The 27,894-nt window shown below is 43.3% G+C and overlaps 2 protein-coding genes across 5 annotated transcripts in view; both read left to right on the top strand.

Moving 5' to 3' along the window:
- intu (inturned planar cell polarity protein) overlaps positions 1-9,852 on the top strand; it is a 224,653-nt gene extending 214,801 nt beyond the window's left edge. For all 4 annotated transcript variants that reach the window (XM_067993504.1, XM_067993495.1, XM_067993513.1 and 1 more), the window contains 3 exons: positions 2,753-2,942; positions 3,877-4,043; positions 9,158-9,852. In XM_067993504.1, the coding sequence (XP_067849605.1) occupies positions 2,753-2,942; positions 3,877-4,043; positions 9,158-9,269 (469 nt within the window). In that variant the 3' untranslated portion in view covers positions 9,270-9,852. The remainder of the gene's footprint in view (positions 1-2,752; positions 2,943-3,876; positions 4,044-9,157) is intronic.
- A 1,048-nt stretch (positions 9,853-10,900) lies between these two features.
- The window catches only part of LOC137321510 (ADP/ATP translocase 4-like), a 59,907-nt gene continuing 42,913 nt past the window's right edge, over positions 10,901-27,894 (top strand). The window contains exons 1-2 of the mRNA XM_067983940.1: positions 10,901-11,111; positions 26,363-26,490. Coding sequence (XP_067840041.1) covers positions 10,901-11,111; positions 26,363-26,490 — 339 coding nt within the window. The remainder of the gene's footprint in view (positions 11,112-26,362; positions 26,491-27,894) is intronic.

Genomic DNA, 27,894 nt, shown 5'->3' on the forward strand with positions numbered 1-27,894 from the left:
AAAGTATGAGAGTAAACTAGCAGGGAACATAAAAACCAACTGTAAAAGCTTCTATAAATATGTCAAGAGAAAAAGATTAGTGAAGACAAATGTAGGTCCCTTACAGTCAGAAATGGGGAAAATTATAATGGGGAACAAAGAAATGGCAGAACAATTAAACACATACTTTGGTTCTGTCTTCACAAAGGAGACACAAATAATCTCCCGGAAATGTTAGGGAACCAAGGGTCCAGTGAGAGGGAGGAACTGAAAGAAATCAGTATTCGTAAAAAAAAATAATGCTAGGGAAATTAATGGGGCTAAAGGCTAACAAATCCCCAGGGCCTGATAATCTACATCCCAGAGTACTAAAGGAAGTGGCCCTGGAAATAGTGGATGCATTGGTGGTCATCTTCCAAAATTCTATAGACTCTGGAACAGTTCCTACAGATTGGAGAGTGGCAAATGTAACCCCACTATTTAAAAAAGGAGGGAGAGAAAAAACAGGGAATTACAGCCCAGTTAGCCTAACATCAGTAGTGGGGAAAATGCTAGAGTCTGTTATAAAGGATGTGATAACAGAACACTTGGAAGGCATTAACGGGATTGCACAAAGTCAGCATGGGTTTATGAAAGGGAAATCATGCTTAACAAATCTACTGGAGTTTTTTGAGGATATAACTAGTAGAATAGATAGGGGAGAACCAGTGGATGTGGTGTACTTGGATTTTCAGAAGGCTTTTGATAAGGTCCCACACAAGAGGTTAGTGTGCAAAATTAAAGCACATGGGATTGGGGGGAATATACTGGCATGGATTAAGAATTGGTTGATAGACAGGAAACAGAGAGTAGGAATAAACGGGTCTTTTTCCGGGTGGTAGGCAGTGACTAGTGGGGTACCGCAGGGATCAGTGCTCGGGCCCCAGCTATTCACAATATATATCAATGATTTGGATGAGGGAACGGAATGTAACATTTCCAAGTTTGCAGACGACACAAAGCTGGGGTGGAATGTGAGCTGTGAGGAGGATGCAAAGAGGCTCCAATGTGATTTAGACAAGTTGGGTGAGTGGGCAAGAACACGGCAGATGCAGTATAACGTGGATAAATGTGAGGCTATCCACTTTGGTTGTAAAAACAGAAAGACAGATTATTATCTGAATGGTGATAGATTGGGAAAAGGGGAGGTGCAACGAGACCTGGGTGTCCTTGTACACCAGTCGCTGAAAGCGCGCATTCAGGTGCAGCAAGCAGTTAGGAAGGCGAATGGTATGTTGACGTTCATTGCAAGAGGATTTGAGTACAGGAACAGGTCTTACTGCAGTTATACAGGGCCTTGGTGAGACCACATCTGGAGTATTGTGTGCAGTTTTGGTCTCCTTATCTGAGGAAGGATGTCCTTGCCATGGAGGGATTGCAACGGATGTTTACCAGACTGGTTCCTGAGATGGCAGGACTGACGTATGAGGAGAGATTGGGTCGACTAGGCCTATATTCACCAGAGTTTAGAAGAATGAGAGGTGATCTCATCGAAACATATAAAATTCTACCAGGAATAGACAGACTAGTTGCAGGGAGGATGTGCCCGATGGCTGGAGAGTCCAGAACCAGGGTCTCAGGATATGGGGTATGCCATTAGAACCGAGATGAAGAGAAATTTCTTCACTCAGAGGGTGGTGAACCTGTGGAATTCTCTACCACAGAAGGCAGTGGAGGCCAAGTCATTAGATGTATTCAAGAAGGAGAGAGATATATTTCTTAATGCTAAAGGGATCAAGGGATATGGGGAAAAGCGGGAACAGGATACTGAGTTAGACGATCAGCCATGATCATTTTGAATGGCGGAGCAGGCCCAAAGGGCCGAATGGCCTACTCTTGCTCCTATTTTCTATGTTTCTATGAATGTTTGGCCACATAGACATAGAAAATAGGAGCAGGAGTAGGCCATTCGGCCCCTCGAGCCTGCTCCGCCACCCAACGTATGACCATGGCTGATCCTCCATCTCAATACCATATTCCTGCTCTCTCCCCATACCCCTTGATGCATTTTGTGTCTAGAAATCTGTCTAGCTCCTTCTTAAATATATTCAGTAACTTGACCTCCACAGCCTTCTGTGGTAGAGAATTCCACAGGTTCACCATCCTCTGAGTGAAGAAATTTCTCCTCATCTCAGTCCTAAATGTCCTACCCCGTATCCTGAGACTGTGACCCCTCATTCTGGACCCCCCAGCCAGGGGAAACATCCTCCCTGCATCCAATCTGTCTAGCCCTGTCAGAATTTTATGTGTGTCAATGAGACCCCCTCTCATTCTTCTAAACTCGAGTGAATACAGGCCGAGTCGACCCAATTTCTCCTCATATGACAGTCCTGCCATCCCAGGGATCAGTCTGGTGAACCTTCGCTGCATTTCCCTCTATGGTAAGTATACCCTTTCTTAGGTAAGCAGACCAAAACTGCAAACAATACTCCAGGTGTGGTCTCACCAAGGCCCTGTATAACTGCAGTAAGACATCCTTGCTCCTATACTCAAATCCTCTTGCAATGAAGGCCAACACACCACTTGCCTTCCTAACTGCTTGCTGCACCTGCATGTTTGCTTTCAGTTTGGTATGTATGGTTTTCAACCATACAAATGGCAATCTTGTCACAGATTTGTACATTTATAAGTATTTTCTCAATAAAAATTTAATATTGCTTATTTGATAACTAAGTACCTAAAAAAAAAATTGGTATCAAGCCTTGTTAAAGATCTACCATCTCATTTTTTTCAGGTTGACATCAGGCTCAGAAAACACTCTATTTCACTATATTTCTTTAGAAACAGTGCAGGGGATATTCATAACGGCCACACATACAGAAGTTGCACGGCTCAGTGGTTCTGTTCACTCACTGCTAATCAAAAACTTCCATCGTTGTTGCTTATCAATACGGTCTGTCTTCCAACAGACCCTGGACAAACGGGTGAGGTTATTTAAAAAATATATAGTAATTGGGTTTGTACGGACATTTGTAGAATATGTACTGCATGGGCGGTCGGTAAACTCACTGAAGATTCAAACAACTGATAGATGGAGTGGGTTAGCACACAATGCTTTCATCTATAGGAGAGAATTTGAATCCACCCCAAATAGAAAGGATGAATGTATCCTCACTTTCCTGGCTGTGAAGGTCCAAAATGAAATAAATGGATTCAGTTCAGCTTGTAGTGGATACTGGTGCATGGCACAACACTACCCATAATTCAACAACAATTGGCAGTCTTACTCAGTGAGAACACTTGTTTCATTACGAAGTGTTACCAACTTTGGCGATTTTCCTTTCAATTTCAACAAATTTTACTCTTAACTCATTGATATGAGTTGCTGTTATGGTATAGGGAGTTACCTATCATACGGCCTGTCAAACAGCCAACTAAGCTCGTCTAGTAGGGAGAATAGAGTTTGAGTGATGGTCAATACTAGCATTTGAACTGTGTGCTTCTGAATGAAACAGTTTGCACCTTCCTGCCGTGCATCCTTTATTTTTTCACCTCAAGTTTTAAATGTATCCAGCAAGAAGACTTCTAATCACCTTCTGCATGCTAATCTACAACATCTGTGCTACCCTTTGGTAAGATGCATTTAAAGGGATGTTAGATAAACACGGGGGAGAAAGGAATAGAAGGATATGTTGATGGGGTTAGATGAAGAAGGGTGAGAGGAGGCTCGTGTGGAGCATAAACACCAGCATGGAGCTTTTGGGCTGAATGGCCTCTTTCTGTGCTATACATTCTATGTAAAGTCCATTGGCACTACTTCAGTCTGAGAACCAGGCAAAGAGGATGTGCATAGTAATTTGCAGAGTATAATCTGGTAGATAACCACTATGATTTTTTTAAAATATATATTTTTAATAGGAAAGGAAATGTCCAGATATTATCCACAATTCAACTCAAATAAATCTCAGGAAAAGTAGCTCAGGACTTGGTCCAGTGAAGGAACATGGAGTCTTATTCCAGTGTAGTCCTGAAAACTGGACTGACCAGAAGAAGCCACCACCTATCATGTCCTACTGGGTTGTTGGGTGAGTCAGCATGACCTTGATCAATAGCTATGATGTTTGGAGTTCTAATTTCTTGGTTTGTCCTTTTCACTCCATACCTAATTGTTCATCTCCTAGTTTCACTGGTGGCATCCACGATAACTAACTAAACTTTAAGGGTACATGAACGTTTTCAGATGTTAGTTAAGTATAAATAATATCTGACAAACAGCGTCTTAGATAATTTTTTTTTTCCTCCTTTGATAATTTGTTTTAATTTCTCTCCCCTATGTTCTCTCTCTTGTCTCCATTAGACCATAAGAGATAGGAGCAGGAGTAGGCCATTCGGCCTCTCGAGCCTGCTCCGCCATTTAATGAGATCATAGCTGATTTGATTTTTACCTCAACTCCACTTTCCCGCCCTTTCCCCATATCCTTTGACTCTCTTGCTGATCAAAAATTTGTCTAACTCAGCCTTGAATGTATTCAATGACTCAGCCTCCACAGCTTTTTGGGGTAAAGAATTCCAAAGATTCACGACCCTCTGGGAGAAGAAATTCCTCCTCATTTCCGTCTTAAACGGGCGACCCCTTATTCTGAGACTATGCCCCACCCTAGTTTTAGATTCCCCCATGAGGGCGAGCATCCTCTCAGCATCTACCCTATCAAGTCCCTTCAGAATCTTGTATGTTTCAATAAGATCTTCTCTCATTCTTCTAAACTCCAATGAGTATAGACCCAACCTGTTCAATCTTTCCTCATAAGACAACCCTTCCATACCCGGAATCAACCAAGTGAACCTTCTCTGACTGCCTCCAATGTCCTTCCTTAAATAAGGGCACCAGAACCGTACGCAGTACTCCAGGTGTGGTCTCACCAGCACCCTGTACGGTTGTAGCATGACTTCCCTGCTTTTATACTCCATCCCCCTAGAAATAAAGGCCAATATTCCGTTTGCCTTCCGGATTACCTGCTGCACCTGTATGTATGAGGACTCCCAGATCCCTCTGTACCGTAGCATTTTGTAGTATTTCTCCATTCAAATAATATTTTGCTTTTTTATTTTCCTCCCAAAGTGGATGACTTCACATTTTCCCACATTATATTCCATCTGCCAAATGTTTGCCCATTCGCTTAACCTGTCAATATCCCTTTGCAGACAATTTGTGTCCTCATCGCAACTTGCTTTTCCACCTATCTGTGTACGATCAGTAAATTTGGCCACAAGGCACTCTGTTCCTTCATCCAAGTTATTGATATATATTGTAAATAGTTGAGGTCCCAGCACTGATCCCTGCGGCACCCCACTAGCTACAGATTGCCATTTTGAAAATGACCCTTTTATCCCGACTCTTTGCTTTCTGTTAGTTAGCCAATCCTCTACCCATGCCAGTATATTACCCTCAATACCATGAGCTCTTAGCTTGTGTAGTAATCTTTTATGTGGCATCTTATCGAATGCCTTTTGGAAATCCAAATATACTGCATCCGTTGGTTCCCCTTTATCCACCCTGCCCGTTACTTCCTCTAATAAATTTGTCAGACATGATTTCCCCTTCATAAAACCATGTTGACTCTCCTTGATTGTATTATGAGTCTCCAATTGTCCTGCTACTACTTCCTTAATAATGGATTCTAACATTTTCCCAATGACAGATGTTAGGCTAACTGGTCTATAGTTACCTGCTTTCTGTCTCACTCCCTTCTTGAATAGGGGTGTTACGTTTGCGGTTTTCCAATCCGCTGGGACCTTTCCAGAATCTCGTGAATTCTGTAAGTTTACAACCAATGCATCCACTGTCTCTGTAGCCACTTCCGTTAAGACCCTCAGATGCATGCCATTAGGTCCAGGGGACTTGTCAGCCTTTAGACCCATTAGTTTACCTAGTACTTTTTCTCTAGTGATAGTGATTGTTTTTAGTTCCTCCCTCCCCTTTGCCCCTTGATTTTCTCCTATTATTGGTATGTTATTAGTGTCTTCTACTGTGAAGAAAGATACAAAATATCTGTTCAATTCCTCTGCCATTTCCTTGTTTTCCATTATTATTTCCCCAGTCTCATCCTCTAAGGGACCAATGTTTACTTTAGCTACCCTCTTCCTTTTTATATACTTGTAGAAGCTTTTACTGTCGGTTTTTATATTTCTTGCTAGTTTACTCTCATAATTTATTTTCTCCCTCTTTATTATTCTTTTAGTCATCCTTTGCTGGTTTTTAAAGTTTTCCCAATCTTCGGGCTTACCAGTAATCTTTGCCATGTTGTATGCTTTTTCTTTTAACCTGATACCATCCTTGACTTCCTTAGTTGGCCATGGTTGGTTCAACCTTTTTGTGGAGTCTTTCCTCCTCACAGGGATATATTTTTGTTGGGAGTCATAAAATATCTTTTTAAATGTTTGCCACTGCTTATCTGCCATCATACCATCTAATCTGTTTACCCAGTCCACTTTAGCCAATTCCGCCCTCATTCCTTCATAATTGCTCTTATTTAAGTTTAATATTGTAGTTTTAGATCCAAGCTCCTCGCTCTCAAACTGGATGTGAAATTCGATCATGTTATGATCACTGCTTCCCAAGGGATCCTTTACTTTGAGATCGTTAATTAATCCTGTTTCATTACCCATTACCAGATCCAAAATGGGCTGTTCCCCAACATATTGGTCTAAGAAAGAGTACCTAATGCACTCTGTGAACTCCTCCTCAGGGCTATTTTTGCCAATTTGATTTGTCCAATCTGTGAAAGTTAAAATCGCCCATGATTATTGCATTACCTTTTTTACAAGCCCCCCTTATTTCCTGATTTATATTTTGCCCTACAGTGTAGCTACTGTTAGGGGGCCTATATACTACTCCCACCAGTGATTTCTTTCCGTTGCTATTTCTTACCTCCACCCAAATTGATTCAACATCTTGATCTTCTGAGCCAAGATCATTTCTCACTATTACACCAATTTCATCCTTTATTAACAAAGCTACCCCACCACCTTTACCTTTTTTCCTATCCTTCCGAAATGTTAAAATAACCCTGAATATTTAGCTCCCAACCTTGGTGAGCTTGCAACCACGTCTCTGTAATGGCCACGAGATCATACCCATTTGTTTCTATTTGTCCCGTCAATTCATCTATCTTATTGCGAATGCTGCGCGCATTCAGATAAAGAACCTTTAATTTTGTCTTTTTACCATTCTTTCCTACCCCGGCCCCATTTGCTAGTGCACTCTTATGTTTGTGCGCTCTGTCCCTTCCTGACACAGTCTGTTTATCATTGCCCCCATCACTTTCCTGTACTACTTCCTTTTCTTTTCTCTTTATCAATCTAAACTTTGACCCACCTGAGCCCGCCCCCCCCACCCCCCCACCCCCCCCCCCCACCATTTAGTTTAAAGCCTTCTCTATCACCCTAGTTATTCGGTTTGCCAGAACACTGGTCCCAGCATGGTTCAGGTGAAGCCCGCCCCAACGGAACAGCTCCCTCTTTCCCCAGTACTGGTGCCAGTGCCCCTTGAATCGAAACCGACTTCTCCCACACCAATCTTTGAGCCACGCATTCATCCCTCTGATCTGATTTATCCTGTGCCAATTTGCTCGTGGCTCAGGTAATAATCTGGAGATTATCACCTTTGTGGTTCTGCTTTTTAATTTAGTCCCTAGCTGCTCAAACTCCCTCAGCAGAACCTCTTTCTTAGTCCTACCTATGTGGGCTGAAAGGACAGTCTAGAGAACTGTTCCCAGGTCTGCTCCAATGTCAGTCACTAGAAACTGCACAAGAGTAATAGACCAGCCGTCCAATTTTCATTCTGTTCCAGCGGAAAACATTTGGCCTCCACTCAGCTCGTCCATGCAGCAGCCTAGTTTAGATTGTAGTTCACTGAGGAATTGTGAACATAATCATCAGTTTTAAATTGATTGTGTTAGTTGACTTTGAATTTAGTTTGTGAATTCTCTTGATTTGTTTTTCTGTTGCTAACTTATTAAAGAAATGTTTTGTCAGTGATTGAAAGGAAACCACAAAAGCATTTTAGATAGAACTTGTGTTCAGAAAATAAATTCTTCACCTGCTGGCTCAGCACATATATCCAGACAGTGGCTGACCTAACAGACCAGGTAGGTCCCAGATTCAATCCCAGGTCTGTGCTGAGTTAACTGATCTCAGTGATAGATTTGTTTCAATTTGCCTGTGCACTCCTGGTTGGAGAGCAGAAAAACTGACCAGGCTTCTCACTCCAGATTTCTATTCAGCTACCTTGTTGGAAGTGTGAATGTCAGGTAAGATCTGCCATTTTAACCTGAGGCCTAAGCAGGGAAGCAGCGGTGGTTTCGCACCAGGCAAAGCCTGCTTGGAACAGCAGCCAGGGCCAGAAGAGGCCCAGCAAAGTTTAAATCTGGGACCCACAAGGAAGCCTTGACCTTCCCAGGCAGGGGAGGAAGCCCGAGGCAGGGACCACTTACCTTGTGCCAAGGACCGTACCCCTGAGTTCCCAGTGGTGGCCTCCTGCTGCCTGATTTTAATGGCTGGGCAGCCGCTTCCTGATGACTTCCTGGCCATTTTGGTCAGCAAGCGGCATACTGGTTAAAATCGGCTGAGCCTGCCTGCTGCTGTTCCCGGACGGGCATGCTGCTTGCTTTAATATATATATGAATTACTGACCATACATAGTCATACAATCTGCTTTATATGGTCAGTAAATCAATTTTTGCCCAATAACAGTAATAATAGGATATTACTAAACTCATCCAATTTTCTTTCTTTGCTGTAGTTTGTGATAGGAATCTACTGGCAAATTTCAAAGAAGTAAAGGTAGTCCACAAACCTGATTTATCCACTATACCACCTTCAGTGAGAAAAACAAGATTAATTAGAAGCTGCTCTTATCAACGTTACAATGAATTGGCCGTACCACTCAGATGTTTCAAGCTCTGTGTCCAATATAACAGCATGCTGTTGTGCATTTATATTATGATGGCATTTATGTCATCATGAATTTGTAAACAAATGCAGAGGTTGCCAAATATTTTTAAGAATATGTGCCTTCAAAGAGTGAGGATATATTGAACTGTATAAACTTTACTGCACAGGACTAAAATGTGACTTTCTATAAAACTTATCAACAGAACTGAGTCACATATATTTCTGATTTTTTTTCCTTCCATTGCAGAAGACTTTTTGTGGATCCTCATCCTGAAGAGTTTTATGTGTGTTTCCATGACTCTGTGACAGAAGTTGCCGTGGAGCTTGCTTTCAGACTCTCATTCGGATTGGTTACGTAATGCAAATAAATGCTGGTCTACTAGAAAACCTTTCGGAGTGCAGTTCATTGACTCATTCCGAAATGTATGGTAAAGTAGGTGTGTAAAGAACACGGTCCATAATTTTCTTGGGATATTCCATCAACTGGATTCTGCATCTGAAATACTCGGGAGTATTTTTGGTGAACCTGTTAATAAAACAAGCACCCTGATTTAAAATATTTATACAATCACTCAGAAGAAAGGGAACTTCCAGCAGCACTTTTCCCCTTAATTATGAACATACTGTTACTTTGCTTGCTAACTGGAATAGCAAAGATTTTGTGATCTATTTATACAACAAAGCCATAAATTCTTTTGGCTTGTCATGATTTAAAAGTAATTGCCATCTAAATGGAAGGGTATGGATTTGTAATGTGTTCATTTCTTAGTGGATTTTTGTTCGTACTGACTGTATATGTAAATGTGAAATTCATTTTTGAACTATTACTTGAAATGTGCCTTTGAAAATAATTGCAAATATTCACCTTTTGCATAAGTAACACACCTTAGTTGTAAGTTGTCTGGTGTGGAAAAGGTAATAAATGCAGCAACTAAAACCTTATCAGCCAACATCGTATTTTATTCCTTACGAGTGACAGTACAGAAACCAATGATGCCAATCATCCCATACTCTCAGCAAAAGAAGGAAGCTTGGCAGTAGCAGGAAAATTAAAGAAAAATACAAGTTTCTGTTTTTTTTATATAAAGACTTTGACAAAGGAATACTTTCAAAAAGTAATGGACGATAGAGAATGCCGTTGCTTTACATTGGTGGAAGGTGATTTTATCCTGAAGGATGTTACAGGACCTTACCGAATGGAGAAACAAGACCACATAAGAAAGACTTGCAGTACTGTGTGCACATTAATTGGAAAAGGGGATTTTAAAATTCTTTAAGTTTTTAGTCTTTTTCAGGCTGAATTTTGCATCTGCAAACCCCTTTATTTCTGATCTTTGTATTTGCATCAAGGAAAATGTTCTATAAAAAAAATATTCTGCAAATTCATCCTGTTCCCCATCCCATAAATCTTTTTCTTATTCCTTATTATTTGCTAGTTGCTTCTGTGCTTCTTCAAGCAGCTGAAAAGGTTTTCTGGTAATTTTTCACGAATTTTCAAATTATAGCACATCTCTTTATCTCCAGTTTTTACGATTTGCCTTTTTTTTTTGCTAATTGTATTTATTTAAGAAAATGTTCGTTACTTGTTGCAGAAAATATATCTTTCATTGGTACATAACCTTCATCCTTAATTCAGCTACAACTGAGCTATTTGTGGTGAAATTATAAGTATGCTATTTATACAACAACTTACATTTATATGGTGCATTTAGCGTAATAAAATGTCCCATGGCGCTTAGATATAAAAACGCGTTGTAACTACGTGATGATGTCATAGTGTCCACTACACTGCGAAGTCGTCACAAAGGGAACGAACCTTACGGGTGGCCTTCACGTGCAGAACAAAGCTCCGCTGTCAAACCAAGGCGAGGCTGCAAAGTATCACATGTCTGATGCTTCTCGCGCCAGGACGCCGGTTGAAGCTGCTGGCCGCGTGCTGCGCGTTTAATAAAGTTTTTATTCGCTCTCTGTCTCTCGCTCTCCGTTAACCATGGCTGCTGGGTCGAATATTTTTGACATGTCGTCTTTTATCAAAGACCTACTGGCCGGAGGTATCGCCGCTGCAATTTCGAAGACGGCAGTGGCACCAATCGAGAGGGTCAAGCTGCTATTGCAGGTCCAAGCGTCAAGCAAGCAGATCAGGCCCGATCAACAGTACAAGGGAATTATTGACTGTGTCATTCGGATACCGAAGGAGCAGGGTAAGCGGAGGAGCCAAACAAGTAACAAAGAATTATTCATGGGACAGGTCAATAAACGGCCGGGTGAAAGATGAGAGGGATTGATGGGCTTTGCGCATCGTTTTCCTTTCCGGTTTTTTAATTTGGTCAAGTTTTAAATTCGGTAGTCTGACGCCGCGATTCGACCACCAGCTGCTGCCTTCGCTTGAAATGTTTAACGTATGTGAATGTCTGATGAGCCCGACGTGATAAATGTTTCAAAATGCTGGGGTTACAGAGGGCTGCGCTCGCGACCTGGGCGGCCATGTGGCAGCTTTCCCGCCGCCAGCAGAGCGCGGTCAGCCTGGGGCGGACGAGAAGCCGAGTTATCGTTCACACCATCACGATCCTAGATGCCTTATCCTGGATCTAAGGCAACCTGTTACAGTGAAGGGCGTTTTATTCGTGATGGCAACGGCCCAGATCTGGTGACACCGCACAGGTATTCAGGATTGAGATTTTTTTTTGCACATGAACAAGTGTTTCATTTTTTAAAAAAGTTACTGGATGTAAGCCCATTTGGACAATGGTTTGATGGACACTTTTTAGAGTGGTTTGCATTGGTTTGAAGAGTGTTGCACTTCTAAAATCAAAATGAACGAATCCTTCGAAATAAGTGAAACTTGACAGGCCTTGAATTGACAGCCACGTGATTTCACATAACGTGCTACGCACCTGGAGATTGGTATGTTTTCCAATAAATGAGCTCAAATTGGGTAGTGATCTGTAATGTCAGACCCGCGCCCACTTTGTGCATCATTCATATTTCTGGCAGTGAATGAAATCGGGGAACGAAGCTCCCATATTGTAACCAGAAAAGTGCATTTGTCTCACTAACTGTGGCATGCTTGTTATTTTCTATGTTGCTCGGAATGTTACAGAATGATGTTGAAATAAGGGGCGATTCACTATAAAATTGTAAAATATTGTTGATTTATAATTGCCCTTATCAGACTGCTTTTTGGAAGATGGGTGAAATGCACGTGGAGACATGTGAGATTACAGTATCCAGTGCAACCCTGGGTCAAGTTTATAGCATACCCAGATATTGGGTAATGGAGGTAGTTCATAAGGGACGGGGAAATCCACTTATAGGATAGACCAGTAATGCTGATCCCAAGAGAAAATCTAGTGCAGACCTGAATTTGTAATAGCTGATGCCATGGAGATGATGCCCTGGACTACCATTCTCGCAACTATCTCTTGCAGTATCACCTCCACATCTCCAGCCACCAAAAGAGTCAGTTGCTGGGCTGCTCCTTCACACGGTTGTAAACTCTGTTTTGTGCTTCCCTTTGTGTTTTTTTTAAAAATCCACTTCATGTTTCCCAGTCACTTTTTTTCCCCTCTGCCCCAAAAGCCTTGGCAGAAGCTACCAACTGATTGAAATGTCTTTTGTAAATATCTAAAAATATTTGGTCTGATATAATGCCATTTACCTTTATGCATGCCTTTAAATTTATCTGAATTGAAATTTTCCGGTCCCCAATTAGGCTACCTTCCTTCACAAGGCCAAAGCTGCACATGGACCTATGAATAAATATGCTCATGAGCTTAACTTGGAAAATTGCTTAATATCTGCACAGCACCCTTCTTGTGAGCTTTGCACTTGTTTCTAACTATTTGGGATTAAATTACACCTGTACTCAAATCTAGGCTAAAGAATTAGTGCAGTCACGATGACATTTTTTAAAAATTCCACAGGATCATAATTTCCTTAAAGTTAGTTCATAGTTTTATGATTGCTGGTATGCATCAGTTTTCTTATTTATGAATATTATATCATAGAATCTTACAGCACAAAAGGAGAACCATTCAGCCCATCGTGCCTGTGCCAGCTTTTTGAAAGAGCTATCCAGTCCCCTGCTTTTTCCCCATAGCCCTACAAATTTTTCCTTTTCAAATATTTATCCAATTCCCTTTTGAAAATTACTATTGAATCTGCTTCCTCCACCCTTTCAGGTAGTGCATTCCAGATCATAACAACTCGATGCGTAAAAAAATTCTCCTCATCTCCCCTGGTTCTTTTGCCAATTATCTTAAATCTGTGTCCTCTACCCTCCTGTCAGTGGAAACAGTTTCTCCCTATTTACTCTATCAAAACCCTTTATAATTTTGAACACCTCTATTAAATCTCCCCTTTACCCTTACAGCTCTAAGGAGAACACTCCCAGCTTCTCTAGTCTCTTCACATAACTGAAGACCCTCATCCCTGGTAAATTAGGAGACACTGTTTCCACTGGCGGGTGGGTCAGTAACCAGAGGACACAGATTTAAGATAATCATAGCTGTATGATTCTATTCTACAATCCTACTCTACCAAAATCCCTCATAATTTTGAACACCTATTAAATCTTCCATTACCCTTCTCTGCTGAATACTGAATTTGAGCAGCATGTGTGATACTTTCAGAATTCTGGAGCCAGATATCTATATAATTATTAAATAGAGTTAAGTAAATAGCACACTTTAATATATTGTTTGAAATACAGGTTCTAGTGGTGAATCTTTATATACAGTACTTCAGTATGCATCCTTTGACAAGTTTCTATCATCTCCTCAAACTGTGTGGAGTCTAAATTCAAACCTCAATTTTACAAAAGTCAATTCCTGTGGAAAGAAAGCAAATGTTTTCTTTGTCTTCAATGTTAAGACTATCCAATTAGCTACCTCAGCCTCTCCTGCTCCTGTCTTGTCCAGCGCCGACCACCCCACTATTCTGTTATTTCTCTCCCATCTTCTCTTTAGCCCTCATCTCATGCATGAGACCCACCACTTGCTCCCTTGACCTCCTCATGATTTTGCTCTTCATTATTCTGCTCAATGCTTGTTGAAATTATCAAGTACTCTCTCCTCTGACATAGTTCTCCTTTGCCCAACCCCTTCAAAACTCCCTTTACTGCTTCAATCTCTCTGTCCTCTCCAACTATTGCCCCTCATTTCCAACCTCCCCTTCCTCTCTAATGTCATTGTCACTCAACATTGTGCCCACTCTCCATTTGAATCCTTTCAGCTCTTCATGCCAGTAGTGCAAAGACCTTCCTGGTCAAAGGCACCAACAGTATTCTGTACAGTTGCAACCATGATTCACTATCCCTCCTCCATCTCTCTAGCTTTTGATACAGTTGGTCAATCCACTCTTCTCCACTTCCTCTCCATCATGGTTCACGTCTGTGATGCTGTCACATAATGGTTCCATCCCTACCTGTCCCAATGTGGCCAGCACAGCACCTGCAATGACATCTCCTCCCATTGCTGTATGGTAACCGCAAGCATGCGCATAAGTTCCAATATTGATCACTTTCTATTCCTCATCTACCTGACGCCTCTTGATGGCATTATATGAAACTTAGGATCAGTGTCCATATGTATACCAGTAACACCAAACTTGACCTCGCTACCAGCATCCTCAATTCCATGACTGTTTCTATGCTGTCCCACATGAAGTCACGAATGAGCCAGCACTTTGTCCGGCTCATTACTAGCCAATCCTGTTTAGCCCATGCCAGAAATTTAGCATTGTAGCTCTCAATTCCATCTTCCTTTCTGGCAGCTTATTCAGGCTAAACCCAGTAATGTTTTTTTTTATTCGTTCATGGGATGTGGGTGTCGCTGGCAAGGCCAGCATTTATTGCCCATCCCTAATTGCCCTTGAGAAGGTGGTGGTGAGCCGCCTTCTTGAACCGCTACGTGTGGTGAAGGTTCTCCCACAGTGCTGTTAGGAAAGGCGTTCCAGGCTTTTGACCCAGCGACGATGAAGTAACAGCAATATATTTCCAAGTCGGGATGGTGTGTGACTTGGAGGGGAACGCGCAGGTGATGTTGTTCCCATGTGCCTGCTGCCCTTGTCCTTCTAGGTGGTAGAGGTCGCGGATTTGGGAGGTGCTGTCGAAGAAGCCTTGGCGAGTTGCTGCAGTGCATCCTGTTGATGGTACACACTGCAGCCACAGTGCGCCGGTGATGGAGGGAGTGAATGTTTAGGGTGGTGGATGGGTTGCAGGCTGCTTTGACCTGGATGGTGTCGAGCTTCTTGAGTGATGTTGGAGCTGCACTCATCCAGGCAAGTGGAGAGTATTCCATCACACTCTTGACTTGTGCCTTGTAGATGGTGGAAAGGCTTTGGGAAGTCAGGAGGTGAGTCACTCGCCACAGAATACCCAGCCTCTGACCTGCTTTTGTAGCCATAGTATTTATATGGCTGGTCCAGTTAAGTTTCTGGTCAATGGTGAACCCCAGGATGTTGATGGTGGGGAATTCGGCGATGGTAATGCCGTTAAATGTCATGGGGAGGTGGTTAGACTCTCTCTTGTTGGAGGTGGTCATTGCCTGGCACTTGTCTGGCACGAATGTTACTTGCCACTTATCAGCCCAAGCCTTGATGTTGTCCAGGTCTTGCTGCATGCGGGCATGGACTGCTTCATTATCTGAGGTGTTGCGAATGGAACTGAACACTGTGCAATCATCAGCGAACATCCCCATTTCTGACCTTATGATGGAGGGAAGGTCATTGATGAAGCAGCAGAAGATGGTTGGGCCTAGGACACTGCCCTGAGGAACTCCTGCAGCAATGTCCTGGTGCTGAGATGATTGGCCTCCAACAACCACTACCATCTTCCTTTGTGCTAGGTATGACTCCAGCCACTGGAGGGTTTTCCCCTTGATTCCCATTGACTTCAATTTTACTCGGGCTCCTTGGTGCCACACTCGGTCAAATGCTGCCTTGATGTCAAGGGCAGTCACTCTCGCCTCACCTCTGGAATTCAGTTCTTTTGTCCATGTTTGGACCAAGGCTGTAATGAGGTCTGGAGCCGAGCGGTCCTGTCGGAACCCAAACTGAGCATCGGTGAGCAGGTCATTGGTGAGTAAGTACCGCTTGATAGCACTGTCGACGACACCTTCCATCACTTTGCTGATGATTGAGAGTAGACTGATGGGGTGGTGATTAGCTGGATTGGATATGCAACTTGGGTTTTTTTTTACCTTGAGCTAAGCTTCAAACCCCATATCTTGTCCATTACAATGACTGCCTTGTATTTAACTAGGTTTTCTTGTACATCAACTGTATTCACGTCCTCCGATACGATTTCCTGTTATGGCTAATGAACTCAGAAGTGCCAATTGGTACACGACAATCCCATGTCGTGAACCAGAGACTGTTCACCTAATTTACTCAACCAGTTTTTTGCAGTGGCCATCTGCAGAGAACCAGTATTCATAATTTAATAATTTCATCAGACGCTTTGTCTATAAACTCAGGTCAGTTAGCATCAATTACTCTTAATTCAGTTCAGACCCAAAAACAGAGGGAGTCAATGGAGGTAATTTTAACCCCCAAGAACGGGTGGGTTGGGGGCGAGCGAGCAGTAAAATGAATTTGTTCTTAGAGCGGTACCACATCCCAGTTCCAATGTGCCCACTTCTGGCTTTAACCCAGACGTGTTTGGATGTCCACCCGCAACAGAAACCCGGAAGTCCTGTCCCCACTTAAAGCCGGCGGACCGATATTTAAAGGGGCAATATACCTCATTGCAATAGTTGAAACATTTAATTTTTTGTGTATTACAAATGTCAAACGAAATTTACCGTACCTGTTCAGGTTTTCCATCGTTCCTGATTCACGTCAGGTGAAAGCTGGCGAGAAGAGCTGAAACCATGAGGTGAGTGCCTTTATTGCATTGCTTGTGGACAAGGAGGAGCAGGAGTGCTTCATCTGGGTCCAACAAGCTCACCTGGCATGACAGGACCCCCGTGATTGGCTGACCCCCACCCCCAATCTTTTCCAAGGCCCACTCTATGTTGTCCGTGCCCCCCACCCGATTTCTCCCACGGTCACTCCCTCTGCAATTCGAGCTCCTTCTCCTTCCGACAGACAGGCTGCCTGGTGCGCGGGAAACCCAGAAGCATACATACCTACGTTCAGTTGAGTTGTAATCGCAGATTGTGACTCACATGAATATCTATTTGTATGCTGGGTTCCCAATTCCGAGCTAAACTCATGCCCAATATCTCAAATTAACACACACACACACACACACACACACACATGATATATATATATATATATTGGACAGCACATGTTTACAAATACTCAGTAGGTTACAAGTCATTTTCCTCTTGCTCTTTTCTATGGCATGCCTGGCAGACAACTATAAATCCACTGACTATAACTGAGGAAAAGTTAACATGTTAATTTTAACTAAACTGCGGCTTACGAAAGAGTTAATGCAGCAGACTGAAAGGGACAGAGCCAGCTGTAGCCAGCAGCACTGAAAAGCAAACATTCACCCATATTTTTAAAGAGAACATTTTGCTTCTTTTTCCTGTTCTGAATAACCTATCCCTTTTCTATTATTTCAATTTTCAGTCTCTGACGTTTGCTACCGTTGTTTACTGATTCAAAACCCCAGTCCCTCCAGTTTAGCTCAGGAGACATGGGTTCATGTACCCCCATGATGTTCTCAGTGTCATTGGGCCATGCCAGAGTCTGTGTCTTTACCCAAGCCTGGAGTGGTGACGGTCCAGGTAATGGCCTTGTGGGCTTTTAATTTCTCTCTTTTCCCTAATTATTTTGCTACATTTGGCATGACTAACCAAGGGCTTTTTTATGTAACTCCATTGCAACCTCTGCTGTGAAAGGGCTCCCATTAATTTTTCATTGTCCTCCTGCACAATTTCCTTAATATTATTACACTGTTTTGAGCACTGTTCTAGTTGGTTTATTAGTGCCTGACAGGCTATACATAACCGTTGGACCATTACTCCTTTCGTTGTCCTGCTCTAATTCTTCCTTGTACAGTTAACATTTTCACATCTGCAAGGGGTGGAAAGGCATTTCATTGCTGCCTCTGAACTTGGCTTTAGGATCATCAGTATTAACATTTGGCCAAGCAATCAACAGGGGCTCCATAGATAAGTGAGCTGTGGGAATGGGACTTAGCACCGGGTCTGACTGTTGCTCAAGAATCTGAGGAAAGACATCTCCTTCATCAGTATAAAAGTACAAAGTCTTATCTGCTCTGGCAGGGATAGGAGCAGTTGGGGACTGTATCTGCACATGATTCAAATCGGAGAGCCCGAAGGTAAGGAGCGCGGACCTGAAGGAGTTTGGGGGCGGAGCAGCAGAGGATAAAGAGCAAGGGCATTAGGGAGCAAGGTAAAAAAAAACCTAAAGTGACGTCAGCATAAGGGAAGGAGCTGATTGGTGAGTAGCTGGTGAGTGTTTTTTTTTACGTCTTTAGTTTATTTCTGTTAAGTTGAATTAGTGATCTAATAAATAGAGGCATGGTAGGGGATCTCAGCCCTGTCGAATGCACATCTTGTGCCATGTGGGAACTCCAGGACACTTCCCGTGTCCTGGACAACCACAGGTGCAGGAAGTGTTGTCAACTGGAGGAGCTTGAGCTCCAGGTTTTGGAGCTTGAGCAGCAGCTGACGTCACTGCAGTGCATCTACGAGGCTGACAGCCTTGTAGATAGCACGTTTCAGGAGGTGGTCACCCCGCAGCTTAAAAGAGTGCAGGCAGAGAGGGACTGGGTGACCGCCAGTTAGTGCAGGAGTCCCCTGAGTGCATCTCACTCTCTAACCGATATTCAGTTCTGAGTACTGGTGAGGGTGATGGTTCCTCTAGGGAGTACAGCCAGAGCCAAGGCCATAGCACCACGGGTGGCTCAGCTGTACAGGGGGAGAGGAAGAAGATCGGGAAAGCAATAGTGATAAGGGATTCAATAGGGGAACAGACAGGCGTTTCTGCAGCCACAGACATGATTCCAGGATGATATGTTGCCTCCCTGGTGCCAGGGTCAAGGATGTCACTGAGCGACTGCAGAACATTCTGGAGGGGGAGGGTGAATAGCTAGAGGTCGCGGTCTATATCAGTACCAATGACAGACAGAAAAAGAGATGAAGTCCTGAAGACAGATTTTAGGGAGCTGGGAAAGAGATTAATAAGCAGCACCTCAAAGGTAGTATCTCCGGATTATTCCCGGTGCCACACGCTATTGAGTACAGAAATAGGAGGATAGAGCGGATGAATGCGTGGCTGGAGAGATGGTGCAGGAGGGAGGGCTTTAGATACCTGGGGCATTGGGACTGGTTCTGGGGGAGGTGGGACCTGTACAGGCCGAACAGGTTGCACCTCAACTGCTGGGACCAGTGTCCTCGTGGGGAGGTTCACCAGTGCTGTAGGGGAGGATTTAAGCTAATTTGGCAGGGGGGTGGGCACCAGGATGTAGCATTGGAAAGGAGAAACAAGGTGCACAAAGCATTGGGAGAGACAGATAGCACTAAAGTAAGAAATAGTACAGATTTAGGTGGGGTCAGACTGAGAGAATACAAGAAGGTCTAAGATAGGTTTGCAGTGCATGTGTGTAAACGCACGAAGTGTGGCAAATAAGGTTGGCGAGCTGCAGGTGCAAAAAGCCACATAGGAATATTATGATATAGCAATAATGGAGACCTGGCTCAAAAAAGGACAAGATTGGGTACTAAATATTCCTAGATACAAGGTGTTCAGGAAAGTTAGGGAAGGAGAGAAAGGAAAGGGGGTGCATTATTCATTAAGGAGAATATTGCAGTACTGGAGAGAGAGGATGCCCTTGAGGGGTCAAGTACAGAATCTATTTGATTAGAGTTAAGAAACAGTAGAGGTGCCATTACACTATTGGGTGTTTTCTATAGGCAACCATTTGGTGGGAAGGATATAGAGGAGCAAATTTGCAGGGAAATTACAGAAAGGTGCAAGAGCTGTAGAGTGGTGATAATGGGGGACTTCAATTATCCTAATATAGACTGGGATAGTAATAGTGTAAAAGGCAGAGAGGGGGAAGAATTTCTGAAGTGTGTTCAGGAGAACTTCCCTGATCAGTCATTTCCGGGCCAACGAGGAAGGGGGCATTGCTGAGTCTGGTTCTGGGGAATGAGGTGGGTCAAGTGGAGCAAGTATCAGTAGGGGAACATCTAAGGAACAGTGATCATATTATCATAAGATTAATTATGGAAAAGGACAAGGAGAAATCTAGAGTAAAAATACTTAATTGGAAGAGGGCCAATTTCAGTGAGTTGAGAACAGATCTGACCCGGGTAAATTGGAATCAAAGATTGGCAAGCAAAACTGTAATCGAACATTGGCCGGCTTTTAAAGAGGAGTTGGGTCGAGTACAATCTTGGTACATGCCCATGAGGTGGAAAGGTAGGACATCCAAAGCCAGAGCTCCTTGGACGATGAAAGAGATAGAGAGTAAGATGAAGCAGAAAAGTGGGGGCGTATGTCAGATGTCCCGGTTGATGAAGTGAGAACCAGGCTGAACATAGAAAGTTCAGAGGGGGAAGTGAAAAAGGACATGAGGGGCAAAGAGAGAGTTGAGACTAGACTGGTAACTAACATAAAAGGGAATCCAAAAATCTTCTATAGGCATATAAATAGTAAACCGGTGGTCAGAGGAGGGGTGAGGCCGATTAGGGATCAAAAAGGAGACCTACGCATGGAGGCAGAGGGCATGGCTGTGGTACTAAATGAGTACTTTGCATCTATCTTTACTAAGAAAGAAGATGCTGCCAAAGTCACAGTAAAAGGGGAGGTAGTTGAGATACTGGATTGGCTAAAAATTGATAAAGAGGAGGTACTAGGAAGGCTAGCTGTACTTACAGTAGATAAGTCACTAGGTCCGGATGGGGTGCATCCTATGGTGCTGAGGGAAGTAAGGGTGGAAATTGCAGAGGTACTGGCCATAATCTTCCAATCATTCTTAGATACGGGGGTGGTGCCAGAGGACTGGAGAATTGCAAATTACACCCTTGTTCAAAAACCCAGCAACTACAGACTGGTCAGTTTAACCTCGGTGGTGGGGAAACTTTTAGAAACGATAATCCAGGACAAAATTAACAGTCACTTGGACAAGTGTGGATTAATTAAGGAAAGCCAGCATGGATTTGTTAAAGGCAAATCGTGTTTAACTAACTTGATTGAGTGTTTTGATGAGGTAACAGAGGATTGGTGAGGGCAATGCGATTGATGTGGTGTACATGGACTTCCAAAAAGCATTTGATAAAGTGCCACATAATAGGCTTGTCATCAAGATTGAAGCCCATGGAACAAAGGGGGCAATAGCAGCATGGATACAAAATTAGCTAAGTGACAAGAAACAATAGTGGTGAATGGTTGTTTTTCGGATTGGAGGGAGGTGTACAGTGGTGTTCCCCAGGAGTCGGTACTAGGACCACTGCTTTTCTTGATATATATTAATGACTTGGACTTGGGTGTACAGGGCACAATTTCAAAATTTGCAGATGACACAGAACTTGGAAGTGTAGTGAACAGTGAGGAGGATAGTGATAGACTTCAATAGGATATAGACAGTCTGGTGGAATGGGCGGACACGTAGCAGATGAAATTTAACCCAGAAAAATGCTAAGTGATACATTTCGGTAGGAAGAACGAGGAGAGGCAATATAAACTAGAGAGCACAATTCTAAAAGGGGTACAGGAACAGCGATCTGGGTGTATATGTGCATAAATCATTAAAAGTGGCAGGGCTGGTTGAGAAAGCGGTTAAAAAAGCATATGGGATCCTGGGCTTTATAAATAGAGGCAGAGAGTACAAAAGTATGGAAGTCATGATGAACCTTTATAAAACACTGGTTCGACCACAACTGGAGTATTGTATCCAGTTCTGGGCACGTACTTTAGGAAAGATGTGAAGGCCTTAGAGGGGATGCAGAAAAGATTTACTAGAATGATTCCAGGGATGAGGGACTTCAGTTACATGGATAGACTGGAGAAGCTGGGGTGGTTCTCCTTGGAACAGAGAAGGTTGCGAGGAGATTTGATAGAGGTATTTAAAATCATGAAGAGTCTTGACAGAATAGATAGGAACTGTTGTCACTGGAGGGAGGGTCAAGAACCAGAGGACATAGATTTAAGGTGATTGGTTTTTACGCAGCGAGTGGTTAGGATCTGGAATGCATGTTGTGGGGGTGGTGGAAGCAGATTCAATTGTGGCTTTCAAAAGGGAACGGGATAAGTACTTGAAAGGAAACAAATTGCAGGGCCACGGGGATAGGGCAGGGGAATGGGACTAGCCGGATTGCTCTTGCATAGAGCTGGCACGGACTCGATGGGCTGAATGGCCTCCTTCCGTGCTGCAACCTTTCTGTGATTCTAATAGGCTTGTCAGTAAAGTTGAAGCCCATGGAATAAAAGGGGCAGTGGCAGCATGGATACGAAATTGGCTAAGTGACTGGAAACAGTAGTGGTGAATGGTTGTTTTTTGGACTGGAGGGAGGTGTACAGTGGTGTTTCCCAGGGGTCGGTACTAGGACCACTGCTTTTCTTGATATATGTTAATGACTTGGACTTGGGTGAACAGGGCACAATTTCAAAATTTGCAGATGACACAAAACTTGGAAGTGGACAGTGAGGAGGATAGTGATAGACTTCAAGAGGACAAAGACAGACTGTTGGAATGGGCGGACACATGGCAGATGAAATTTAACGCAGAGAAGTGCAAAGTGATACGTTTTGGTAGGAAGAACGAGGAGAGGCAATATAAACTAAATGGTACAATTCTGAAGGGGTTGCAGGAACCCATAATCCAAATTTTGAAAATCGTGCTTCTATTTAGATAGGAAATGGAGTACTGAGGACAAATGGGTTCTATTTAAAACCAGCCTCAAACAGAATGAAGTCGTGTATGTCTCAGTGGTTAAAAGAAGGGCACATGGCAAACCAAAACCATTATGGTTGATCAGGAATGTTCAGAGGCAAATCAGATTGAAACATGAGTTCTCTGGAAAAGAAGATGGTGTGCAATTGTGGTAATAGCAAAAGCTTTTTCAGCTACGTTAGGAGTCAGAAGACTATTAAGGATCATATAGGGCCACTGAAAGATACTGTAGGGTAGATTCAAACTGATTCCCCGGTAATGGCAGAGCTGCTAAATGACTATTTCGCATCAGTCTGTACTCTGGTAGAATATGCATATATTCCAAATGAGAAGTGCTCTGTAATGAATAGCATTATTAATATTAAAATAGGTAGTAATGTCATCTTGAATAGAGTAGGAAAGCTCAAAATTGATAGGGCTCCTGGTCCAGATAATATCCATCCAAGGGTGATTAAAGAGATGGGACAGGTGCTTTCTGAGCCCCTTGCCCGTATCTTCACTAGTTCAGTAGAGTCAGGGATAGTTCCCTTAGACTGGAAGCTAGCTCATGTAGTCACTATATACACAAAAGGGGACAAATCAGAGCCAGGGAACTACAGGCCTATCAGTCTTTTTTTTATTCGTTCATGGGATGTGGGCGATGCTGGAGAGGCCAGCATTTATTGCCCATCCCCAATTGCCCTTGAGAAGGTGGTGGTGAGCTGCCGCCTTGAACCGCTGCAGTCCGTGTGGTGAAGGTTCTCCCACAGTGCTGTTAGGAAGGGAGTTCCAGGATTTTGACCCAGCGACGATGAAGGAACGGCGATATATTTCCAAGTCGAAATGGTGTGTGACTTGGAGGGGAACGTGCAGGTGATGTTCCCATGTACCTGCTGCCCTTGTCCTAGGTGGTAGAGGTCACGGGTTTGGGAGGTGCTGTTGAAGAAGCCTTGGCGAGTTGCTGCAGTGCATCCTGTGGATGGTACACATTGCGCCGGTGGTGAAGGGAGTGAATGTTTAGGGTGGTGGATGGGGTGCCAACCATCTGAGATCTCTGCGGTCCTCCAATTCTTGCCTCTTGCGCATCCCCAGTTTCCATTGCTCCATCGTTGGCGGCCGTGCCTTCAGCTGCCTAGGCTCTACGCACTGGAATTCCCTCCCTAAACCTCTGTGCCTCTCTAGCCCTCTCTCCTCCTTTAAGGCGCTCCTTAAAACTCTTTGACCAAGCTTTTGGTCACCTGTCCTAATATCTCCTTATGTGGCTCAGTGTCAGTTTTTGTTTGATAGAATCATACAGTGCAGAAGGAGGCCATTTGGCCCATTGTGATGGAGCTCTTTGATAGAGCTACCGAATTAGCCCCATTCCCTGCTCTTTCCCCAAATCCCTGCAATTATTTCCACTTCAAGTATTTATCCAATTATTATCCATTATAGTCTCTCCTGCATCAGTCTTTAATGGGCCCATATTCCCCTTTACCACATTCTTTCTCTTAATATATTTATAAAAACTTTTGCTGCCAACTTTAATATCCGTTGCAAGTTTTTACTGCATATTCCTTTTGCACCTCTTACTACTTTCTTTGTATTCCTTTGTTGCTTTTTATAGCTCTTCCATTCTGCTGCATTTTCACTTTTCCTAGGATTTGTGTAAGCCTTTTCTTTTAGCTTGATACTATCTCTTACCACATTTGATAACCCTCCTATGGTTGCTCCGTAGGGGTCTTCCTTATCCTAAGTTGTCATTCTTTAGTGTGCTTCTATTGTGTGTAGAGAAAGCTTCACAAAGAATAAAGAAATGTTACCTTTTTTGGGCCTTCTTCATTCTTCAAATGATATGCATCCTCTATATCACGACTCCACTCATTCATGCACTCAAGCCCTGCACATAGTGAAATGTTTTGGAAGTTAGGATTTAATAATTAGTCAGTTTCAGGATAAAATGAACTGGCGCAGTTGCACAAATCCTGGAGATTTCTTTACTGTGGGAGAACACCTTGTGCAAAATCATCTAGCTGCAATAACACAGTGACATTTTTATCTGTATGCTATGCATATGGGGGAAGATGTTCCTCTTCAGTTACCCCAGTGGACAGGTTTAGGAGGAAAATCAGGTAGGGTGCTGTTCCACTGACCACCACCTGGTGCCACTTGGGATTTTCTGCCAGAAGTAACATTGAGCGCATAATACTCCTGTCCAAATATGGAGCAGCCTATTGCAATAAGATGCAAATGATGGGATGATGTTGTGCAATGTATTTCCCATCATTTACACCTGAGCAATCCTGGACACAGGGTCCATCCATTCCTGCCATCCATGTTGGGGGTAAATTTTAAACTTTATGGTTTGATTATGACATTCAATCGATTGTATTAGTCAAAATGAAAAATTCAAAGTACAGTGGGGAAAATTTTCATGGATCTTCAGCCAGCAGTGCCAGCCACCCTATGCAAGGCACTGCAGTAATTTCTCCACTCCACTCCTTACCTGAGGTGAACGCCCTAGTGGTGATCTAAATGGCCCTGGTGCCTCCTTTGATTACCCTGACTCCAGGAAATCATTTGGGGTCAGGGGAGCAGGCAAGAGGTGGATGGAATACCACCAAAGATCCACCACCATTGCAGCAAAGAGGAAACTCTGTCCTATGCTTTCCTCAGAACAATTCAAGCTAATCTTTTACTCTTATCATCTATGGAGCATGCATATAATTTAAAGAATGAAAAAGACCCAATCACATTTTTGGCCACAAAGAATATTTCAGGTTTTAAATTTATTGGTCCAGAAATATGGTCATGCCCGTTTTCGGGGGTGCAAGGTAGGTACCCTGCACCATAATGGTGAGGCCCAAAGCTCCCCAGGTATTGGGCCTCTTATTATAATGGAACCAGCGTGTCTTAGCAGTCCGCCAGCAATAACTTGTGAAAAATCGAGCCACAGTTAGCATCGCAGTGCCCCTCAGGTAGGTGGGGGCCGAGGCAACACGGGATCAAGGGCAAGGCAGTGCGGGTCCACGGATTGGGGCCGAGGCAACGCGGGGCATGGATAGGGGGTTGAGCCCGGCGGCGATCAGGAGGGGTGTTAAATATGGGGTTGGGAGAAGCAGGCATGCTTACGTTCAGGTATGTTACTCACCTTTGTTGTAGGTGACCCCTAGGGCTGGTTTCCCTGAGTACAGCCAGTGCTGGTTGCCTCAGGACAAACCAGTCTTGGAGACGGGACCTGAAACAGGTGTTAGGCCCCTTATTTGCACGTGCAAAGGGCCTAACACCTGCTTCAGATGTGGGCAAAAGGCGCCTCTTTGTCCTTACCCAATATGGCTGCAAACGCACTTCCAGTGGGCTCCCTGCCCGCCATTTTGGGGGCTTAGTAGAGCGCCTAGCGGCTGAAAAAAGAGCGCAAGCAGCCCAATTTCTAAGCCATAAAATTGTTTTACATCGCAACAGCTTGACTAACACGATGGTCTCCAAAAATTGCAGATTTTTAGCAGATCCTTTTGAGATTCAAACTGCTGTAATTTTTATTATATGCAGGTCTTTCTGACATGTTTACTTTCCATATTTTAAAACACTCCTTACACAAAAGTTCTTTCTGTTTAGGAGTTGTGAGTTTTTGGCGTGGCAACTTAGCGAATGTGATTCGATATTTTCCAACTCAGGCTCTCAACTTTGCCTTCAAGGACAAATACAAGCAATTATTTATGGCAGGAATTGACAAAGAGAAACAGGTATGATTAGATGACACATATCAGCACAAATGCCTGGAATATTATTTTATTAATACTGAACACACTATAGCTCATTCTGTCTTGGGTGAACCAGTAACATAAGCAGTTAAAACATAAATGACATAACTGCATTCAAGGGGAAGGAGAACCAAAGATACTGTTATTCGTTATCTTAATCGAGGACCGCAATCCTAAGCAGTGTCTTGTTCAAGGCAACTCAAGATTGCTGCAATGTGCTGCACCATGAAGTGATGGGACACTGGTCTGCATTTGCACTCCCCATATAATGAACTGCTAATTTCAGTTATGCCACTTTGGGCAAGTAAAGGCTTGATAGTTTGCCATTGGAGCAAAAAGAGAAAACATAAAACTACAGTGCAATTGGATCTATTTTACTGCATAGAAACTGGGTATAACTTTGCTTTCTAATAGTATTCCCTTTTGTTTGCTAAGAGCAAAAGAGCAGAGGGAATAGCACTGTGTCCCAACTTGGTAAACATTCCACAGTGGGACCATGATTGAGGCTCAGAGAAACTTGCAGCAGCATGACTGCCAAAAGCCATATGTGAAGAGAGATGGACTGTCAATGGCCTCTGCCCTCATTATGAAGACCACAGGCACAATTTTAAAAGGGAAAAACGGGAGGGTTGGGACCGGGGAGAGGGCAATCAAAATCGCTGTCTTTGGGAGCGGGCAGACATTCCAGCTAGAACCCGCACATTTTTGAATGAGATTCGGGCAAATCTGTGTGCGTGCATATAGCAGTCACCAGGAAGTCCCGCCCCCACTTAAATCCGGTGGGCTGATAATTAAAGGAGCAAATGTACTTACGGTAGTTTATTTTTTGTGTATTGGATAGTTAAAAAGATTTTAACGTAACCTGGGTGGCTTTCCCACAACTTCTGATTCACACCTGGTGCAACCAGGCGGTAAGGGCCGGATCAGTGAAAAATAAACTATATAAATTAAATAAAATTACATTTTCCATTGTAAATAAATTAAGTAAACATACCTTAAAAAAACAATGATGCCTGGATCTCCACCCACTCTGATCCCGATGTCTCCACTCTAATCTTTGTTTCTCCCCCCCCCATTTCTATCCTAACTGCTGATGAGCTCTCTCTCTTTCTCCCTCCCCACCACCCAAGGATGTGCAGCTCCTGTCGGCAGTCTGTCTGCCGAGCGCGAAACCCGGAAGAGGCTTTGGTTGGCCTCATTAGAATTGCAACCCTCCTACTTCCCATCCGCACATGACCTCCCCCGGACTCTTCCCGCCGGCATATTCAAATTGTGCCCCGCATGTCTGTTCAAAGTACTTCCCCAATCTTTTCAGAAATTACAGATGTACAAATATGCCTTACTGTTTGTAGAATTTTATCAAAATTCTGATGTCTTGGAAACCCA

The sequence above is a fragment of the Heptranchias perlo genome, chromosome 1 (assembly GCF_035084215.1).
Source record: "Heptranchias perlo isolate sHepPer1 chromosome 1, sHepPer1.hap1, whole genome shotgun sequence".
In the NCBI taxonomy this organism is placed as follows: domain Eukaryota; kingdom Metazoa; phylum Chordata; class Chondrichthyes; order Hexanchiformes; family Hexanchidae; genus Heptranchias; species Heptranchias perlo.